The 8,010-nt window shown below is 37.7% G+C and overlaps 2 protein-coding genes across 2 annotated transcripts in view; one reads left to right on the top strand and one right to left on the bottom strand.

Moving 5' to 3' along the window:
• The window catches only part of LOC145567155 (peptidyl-prolyl cis-trans isomerase CYP63-like), a 6,885-nt gene extending 4,011 nt beyond the window's left edge, over window positions 1-2,874 (top strand). The window contains exons 6-14 of the mRNA XM_081626390.1: window positions 57-95; window positions 190-307; window positions 401-561; window positions 659-1,019; window positions 1,135-1,211; window positions 1,352-1,535; window positions 1,694-2,035; window positions 2,119-2,196; window positions 2,353-2,874. Coding sequence (XP_081482516.1) covers window positions 57-95; window positions 190-307; window positions 401-561; window positions 659-1,019; window positions 1,135-1,211; window positions 1,352-1,535; window positions 1,694-2,035; window positions 2,119-2,196; window positions 2,353-2,752 — 1,760 coding nt within the window. The 3' untranslated portion in view covers window positions 2,753-2,874. The remainder of the gene's footprint in view (window positions 1-56; window positions 96-189; window positions 308-400; window positions 562-658; window positions 1,020-1,134; window positions 1,212-1,351; window positions 1,536-1,693; window positions 2,036-2,118; window positions 2,197-2,352) is intronic.
• Window positions 2,875-4,273: 1,399 nt separating this feature from the next.
• LOC145567154 (2-methyl-6-phytyl-1,4-hydroquinone methyltransferase, chloroplastic-like) lies at window positions 4,274-7,406 on the bottom strand. Its single transcript, XM_081626389.1, has 4 exons — window positions 7,252-7,406; window positions 6,560-7,149; window positions 5,349-5,655; window positions 4,274-4,649 (listed from the first exon to the last, which is right to left on the bottom strand). Exons 2-4 carry the CDS (start codon window positions 7,129-7,131, stop codon window positions 4,494-4,496), a joined length of 1,035 nt encoding a protein of 344 aa, XP_081482515.1. The 5' UTR covers window positions 7,132-7,149; window positions 7,252-7,406; the 3' UTR covers window positions 4,274-4,493.
• Window positions 7,407-8,010: the final 604 nt, after the last annotated feature.

Below are 8,010 nucleotides of genomic sequence, written 5' to 3'. Positions count from 1 at the left end.
GTTTAACTTATATGTTTATGCCCAGATGTAAGGAACAAAATTTTACTGCTTTGCAGGCACTGGTGGAGAAAGTATCTATGGTGGCAAGTTTGCAGGTACCACTCATAAGTGCATATAACTGGTGGTTGCCTTTGGCCTTGGTTATATAATTTTTTTTTTTATTATTATTATTTTTTTTTTTTTTGACAGATGAGAATTTCAAATTGGAGCATAGTGAACCTGGACTTCTCTCTATGGCAAATTGTGGTCGTGATACCAATGGATCCCAGTTTTTTATAACCTTCAAGCGTACACCTCATCTTGATGGGTACATGTGAATCTTTACTATTTTTACTTCAAACTTTAACTATGTGTACACCTACATTCGAATTTGATGAACGTTTGAACTATCGCATGGCAGGAAGCATGTTATATTTGGAAAGGTTGTGGAGGGAATGGATGTTGTGAAGAAAATGGAACAGTTTGGAACTTCTGATGGACGGCCTATTGAGCAAGTCAAAATAGTTGATTGTGGTGAAATTTCCTCTGGTAAAAAAGAAACTGCAGTTAGGACTGAGAAAGGTGAGATTAGAAATGTGTTAATATGGGATCTAGTGTTAGGCTGTATATTTCATACACTGTAGCTTCCCTTGGTGCTGATTATGGGTATCTCTTTTAGGTAAAGTTAAAAAAATGAAAAAACTTCCAAGTTCTGATGATAGTTCAGATGGCAAAGCTAGAGGACGACGTAAGAGATCTCCAAAAGACAGGAGGAGGAAGAAGAGGAAATATTCTTCATCTGACTCATATAGTAGCTCGTCATCTGATCAATCTGATTCAGATTCCGATTCCTACACTTCAGACTCAGATTCTGGTTCAGAATCAGATGCCTCCTTATCTGACTCCAGCTCATCCAGTGATGACAGGCGCAGGAAGAGAAAGAGATCTTCAAAAGTCCCTAAGCGGGTGCGGAAAAAGAGTAGGGGGAGCAGCAAGAAAAGTCGACGAAATGGGAAGAAATCTAGACGAAAGTCTAAACGGTGTGTATATGATAAGACCTCTCTTATATCTTCTGTTAGTTACCTTGCATTATGATGTTCTACTCCATATTATTACCTTGCATTATGATGTTCTACTCTCCATATCTGTATGCAGGAGTTCTGAAAGCTCCAGTGACAGCGAAACGACTAGTGGCTCTGAGGAAGAAAAGTCTAGACATCGCGATTCTTCAAGTGAGATGATATGATTGTCTATTTCTTGCCATCAGTTACATATGATTAAACTTTTGCAATTTTTTTATTTTAGGGTTTATTTTATGCAAAGTATGTAGTAGTTTATATTCTTTTCAAGTCTTTGCTTGTTGATGTTCCAGAGTTGAAGAAGAAATCTTCCATATCTATTGAGGAACAGCAACAAAAGGCTCATGCGCAGAAAGCAGAGGTGGAGAGTGAATTTTCTCGAAGGACTGAACGTATTTCAAACAGTGCAAATGGTAGGGAAATGAAGTCTGAGAAAGTTAAAGAGTCATCCTATGATGGAAGCAGAGAGAAACCCAGGTTTGTCACTGAATAACCTCTTGCTTGCATAGCTTCACTTTGTTTGGAAAGTTTTTGTAGGTTTATGCTTGGATATATACATTGTCGAATGGGGCTGAAAAATTCTCATTTTGTGTACTTATTATATGATAATTTTGCTGTCGGAATACTCTTATCAGGTCCCAGTCTACTAGTCCAAAGAATGTTCAAGAAATCAGCCCAAGGCGAGACACTAGTTTAAGCCCCTATAAAGGGCATGATGGGAGTCCTGAACCACAGCATGAGAATAAAGTTCCTGCTGAGGAGCCTGTTTTGCCTCCTGCTTTTGCTCAGAATCTAGAAGTGTCAAAATCTACGCCTGAAAATGATAATGGTGAACCTAAGCGCGTTAGAAAGGGACGAGGATTCACTGAGAAATTCGCCTTTGCACGCCGATACAGAACCCCTTCTCCAGAGCGCTCACCTCGTAGGCCATTCAATTATGGTGGTAGGAATTATTATGACAGGAACCATGATAATAGGTAAGTGTGTTGATTACATACTGCTTCTGAGCTTGAATAGAAGAGTAGACTACCTCATAGCTAACCGTTCCTTGTCTGCACAGGTTTTCGAGCTACAGAGGTGGATCAGATCGTTCTCCTCGCCGTCGTTACAGGAGCCCTCCTAGAAGAAGATCCCCTAGGTTCTCTCTCTCTCTCTCTCTCTCTCTCTCTCTCTAGTAACTTAGCTTTTTAGTATGAGTTTAAATGACAATTTATGTTCCTGTTTATAGATGTGTCTGTTTTTTTAATGCATTGATAACTGATTTTGGCATGGTCCCAATGTAATTTTGATTCAGGAGGAGTCGAAGTCCTTCCCACAGTCCAAATGACACACGTGGACCCAGGCGGAATCGGAGCCGGAGTCCAGCACATGGTTCCAGTCTAAGGCGGGATAGGAGCCAGAGTCCAGTTCGTGGTTCCAGTCCAAGGGAGAGACGCCCAGAAATCAGTGATAGGCTAAGATCTCGTCTTGGCCCCCGAGCAGACAATCGACGTTCTCCAGTAAAAGCAAGATCAAGATCTAGATCAAGGTCCAGGGGACGCAGCTCATCCCGTTCAAGCTCACCCAATGTTGGTTCACTTAAGCACCGGAAGAGAGGGTCTGCATCTCCTACCAAATCAACCTCAAGCTCACCTGTCGGGCAGAAAGGTCTGGTAGCCTATGGAGATGCTAGCCCTGATGCTGCATCTACGTAGATATATGCTACGGAAACTATGTCAATGTTAAATTGTTAGTGGTACGTGGCACTTTTGATATTCTGCCTTGGTTCAAATTTTTAGCATGTTTCTGGTGGTTTTTCAGGCTTTGGCCATTTAGACGTAGCATCTGCATCATTCTTAAACCTTTGATCCTTGCAACTTTTTTTTTTTTTTTAAAAAAAAAAATTTCAATTATGTTAGGTGAGGAGATCTAGGATACAGTTTAGAACTTAGTAATTGGTGATTAACCAGAGAGACGGGTAGTGCTTAACGTATCAGGTCTGGAGTCTTGATCCTCTGGGTTGAGAATTTAGTCTGTTTCCAAAACTGATTTTCTAAGCGTGACACTGATTTTTTCCTGCCTCAGGTATGTGTATGTGTTTTATTTGTATTGTCCTCAGCTTAATATGATAACTTCGGTAGATTATGACGTTAATGACAAGTGTGTTGCTACTTGCTATCTTCTTTAACCAACACCCTTAGAGGGATCAAGGTAGCTCACGGTTGCGCACTGTCTACTGACTTCTGGTTTATACCATACCACTAGACACTAGTTGGGCTTACCAAGAAAAGACCCAATTACTTCTTTGCCCTGTCAAATTAACCTTTAACCCATTAATTTAAGGCCACATCAATTTATATATGACTGACGAATGGTTATATGGAACTTGTAAGACTCCAAAAGGCATCCTCTATCATCAATTGAATTGTGCTTTCAACTGAGTCACGAAATCATGAAAATGATCCGATTTTGTATAGTATAAGCCTTTAAATTTAGCATTTGAAAAACATTTTTAAACTCTGCAAAATTAGGCATTGAGGTGCTTTCTAATAAGGTTCCCAAAGGGCCCTGGGAGTCTAACTTGGTACCTAGAACCATCTACTGTAATTTTTACCTTGGATCACCCCTCGTAATTATGGCTTAAGATGCATAGGCCTTGCCTTGCTTGGCCATGACGTGCCTTGGTAGGGCAGCAGCAAACCAGACATAAGAGTTTTTGTTCGGTTGCTACCGTGTACGTAGCAGCTATGTCAGTGGAACTCGAGATTACTCAAATAACAATGAATCTTAGTCTCATTTGTCATTTACATCTCCCGTCCTTGAATAGTTTTCTTTGTTAGTATCCTCTTTTTGAGCAAACTCTTTACCTTGGACTAGCAACAATTTCTCTTACTATTTTATAGGTCTCGAGTTTTAGACTTAACTTGAGAGATAGCGGAATTCTTTTGGCGTCATAAAGAAAAGGTTTATCCCTTGCAGTTTTTCAGGATAGTTAAAGGACAATTTGAGAAATTGATACTTGGCATTCTCAGACCCAAGACTCCAAAGGCATGTCGGTTACCAATTACCAAACCGTCCCAAAGATAGACCTGTTTTCTAATATACCCCTCTTGGTTTGAAGGCTTATTAAAAAATATATATACCATAGCCAAGCCTTCATTCGTAAACATGATCATTACGGTTATTTCTTCCTAGTACATATGCAAACTTGAGTTGTTGCTCTAATACTGGACATATGAGCTGAAAATGATACTAAAATAAACCAAGTGCATAGTTTTCGGGCTAACTACTTTAAAATGCAGTAAGACTTCTCAAATAGTTTTTGATTCTCTAATTACATACTACCAAGTACCAACAAGATCTACATAATTATTAAAATTTTGAAGATTTGAAAACAACCTCGCTCATGAGCAACTCTTCATGTTTGAACTTGCAAGCCCCTTGCTGTCATGTCCCTTATATTGGTAGTCCCTTTGGAACAATTTTGTCTTTGATCCACATGTAAATAGGAACCAGTAAATAGTATGTCGATGCCAAAACTCCAAGGATGAACCGGTAAAGAAATATATGCAGAGGCACAGGTTTTTGGACATCCTCAGCTTTCGGACCAAGCTGCATCACATACATATATTAAATGAGAATCAAGATTAAGAGAATGAAACTCTTAAACTTGTACCAGTACCAAAGTATTGCACAATACAGTACATAATAATAGATCTTGTTTCAAATCTTCGATCTGGTGGCAAAAAGGTGGTGGAGGTGTAAAATGTGGGTTCACCCACTATTATACCACAAAAGGAGGGGGTGTGCTATTGTGTAAGATCACCTCCTATGGTGCATACAATCATATTTCCTCAATCAGGGAGCAAAATAGATCATACATTCATACACGAAGCTCTGGTTTACAAGTGAAGCACCCTCAAACATATTTCCTCAAAAACTGAAATGCAAATTTGCCCCAAAATGATTTGGGATCAGCAAGCATGAATCGTGGATTGCAACCATGAAACAAAAGTAAAAATCAAAACACATCAAAATAGAACAAGAGATTCATCGGTTCATCCTCTAGCCAAATCAAATGATCAAATCAGAACAAGTACTGAGATGAACACACATCAGTTTTCCAGTGGCTGTACTCTTGTTTATACTTTATACTCATAAGTGTAACAGAGAAAGAATAGGCAACAATTAATTGCATCCAAAGTAACAATCAAAGTTAATATAAAAACAAAAATCTTTAAGAGACAAGCATCCTTCTACCCTAGCTCAATCAACATAGATATCATATGCAAGTATAGAAAGACTAAATACCTGCAAGGGAGAATCTCCAGAGGCAGGTTTTACACCTGTTACAGAGCACCCCATGATGAGGCCATGGCGCCGAACCCCACGGTACCACTTAGGGCCAATCCTTTTCAGTTGAACATCCTTGAAACCTGCTTTCTCAAACCATTCAATATACTCTTCCTCCTTTGGGAAGAGCATCCAGACATCTGCAAAGAAGCGAGATAGCCAAAATGTTGGATAAACAGGACCGATCAAACACGCTTTCCCTCCCAATTTCAGCACCCTGTATGCTTCCCTTATGCCCCGTTGTGGATCAGGCCAGTACTCAATGCTGTGATCAATTTATCAAAACAAAGCACAAAAATTAACTCATGCTATACGATACCCACCACATACATATGTATATTCCTTAACAATACAAGCAAATTACCAAACAAACAATACCGGCATACGAGATGAAACTTCTTATGCACTTTCAAAATTCAATGATTTCAGTATGTCTCACCAATGCATGTCCAAAACCTTTTCACCCCTTATATGAACACATAATTCAAATCCACATCATACATCAATTCAGTAGAAATTAACAGTTGAGACAAACGAAAAATAATACCCAAAAGACACAAACAGGCACACAACCTCTTTAAGGCTTTAGCACCTCCAACTCTCCAAGTCTTGTTCATGTCTTGCCAATGCATATTTCTTGTACTTGTAATAATTATGTAATGATTCCGCATTATATACAAATACATGACAGAGTACTGGCTCAACACCCTTATAAAAGCATTGTCCACAAAATTGGTCTAGAACTTTCCAAATTTTCTCAATTCACATAACGAGAAAATACCAGTTCATCACCTTGGTAAACAAATCTCACATAACATTATCACTTTATACGCTTCTTTTTCATGATCCAAAAGTTATATACTACGTAGCATCTTAATTATTAAAGTGATAATAAGATCTCAACTAGCAAGCTTTCTAGGTCACATGCACATCAATTTTGTAGAAATCATACCACACATTGTTAAAATCACACTATAATCAACAAATACATACTACCACACATTGTTAAAATCACACTACAATCAACAATTACATAACTCAAGAAAAATGCACATCAATTCCATAAGTATACAGAAACAACCAAAAATTAGAACCAAAGCATGCATATATTACAAGAAACTGAAAAAATTGAAGCTAACATATAAATAACTAAATGTATAGTTATATACCTTCCAGCAGAAACATATCTATCAGCATAATCAGTAGGAAAAGGGAGATCCTCAGCATCACCCTCAATGATCTTACACTCCTTCAAAGGCTCTTTCTCTTTCGCTTTCGCCAATTGATGGGGTGATTGATCCAAAATGGTGACATTCTTAGCATCAACATGCTTAACAATACCTAAAGTAGTGAACCCAGTTCCACCCCCAACATCAACAACCAACATATTCCTGTTATTCAAATCTGCTGGTTCTAAAGCTTCATCCCTCATATCCTCTGTCCAATGCGGAGGATTCACAATGTTATCATACACAATTGACAGGAATCTGTAAAACCAAAATGCCTCTTTTTTGTTCTGTATAAATCTGGGTTGTGAAGCAGGCCTTGAAGAGGCTGAAAGACTGCATTTTGGGGTTAAAGTTAGGGTTTTGGACCTTAAATTCCTGGAATTTGGGGGTAAACTCAATCTGGGTAATTGGTATTTTCCATTAAAATCAGACCCAGAAAATCCCAATCTATTTGGGGTTGTCCCACTGATTAGGGCAAGTTTATCAACCCCATTTAGCATTGAACAAGCCATGATTGAAATGAAAAATCACTGCAAAAACAAAAAACCCAGAAACAAAATTCAGATTAAATCACTAAAGAATGAAATGAATGAATGCATGAACAAATTGGAGAGAGAAAGAAGTGAACTAACCAACCAAAGAAGAAGGCAGTGAGGAGAGAGAAAGAGAGAGAGAGAGCACTAAATTAGCACCATAGATACTGTTTTATGGACTGAAATGATGCAGAGTGGCCCTCTCGTTCTATCACTATATGGGTGTACTTGTGATAGCCAGTATTTTGCTCGAGTAATCCGCCAACTATAATACTATTACAGTAATCCACTAATCAACCGACTTACTGTATTATGTGATAAATGCCGAATTAGTGATTCATTTTAATTAACGTGATTGACATTGTCATGTTCTAAAATCTAAACAGTCCTTTAGAGTCTAGACTACTGGTTGATCGTTGATACGGAGTAACTTGATATACCATTTGTCTCTTTGTTAGGACACCCTTCTCTATGGTAGGTGGAAACTTTTCGGACTTACTCTCTCTGTTTTTATTTAAGTGCTACATTTTGATTTATCACGTATGCTAATGTATAATTTTAAATAATAATTTTTTAATAATTAATAAATATGAAGTATAAATTATAATAATTGAATGTTTATAAATTATTAATTGTTATAAAATTATTTATTCATCAAGTATAAATTATATAAAATAAAAGTGCTATTTGGATAGAATATTAAAATAATTTTAACAAGTGTTGACCATGTTTAATCTTATGTATAAAGCACTGATTGAGGTCAAAGTAGTATGTGTGAATAATATAAAATTTAAATTGATGCAATTATTTTGAAACGGAGGGAATATGATGCAACTAAACCTATCAATTTGAGGACTC

The sequence above is a fragment of the Chenopodium album genome, chromosome 11 (genome assembly GCF_948465745.1).
Source record: "Chenopodium album chromosome 11, dcCheAlbu1.1, whole genome shotgun sequence".
In the NCBI taxonomy this organism is placed as follows: Eukaryota; Viridiplantae; Streptophyta; class Magnoliopsida; order Caryophyllales; family Amaranthaceae; genus Chenopodium; species Chenopodium album.
Note: the sequence above shows the minus strand (reverse complement) of the source record. Positions and strands in the feature narration are given on the sequence as shown.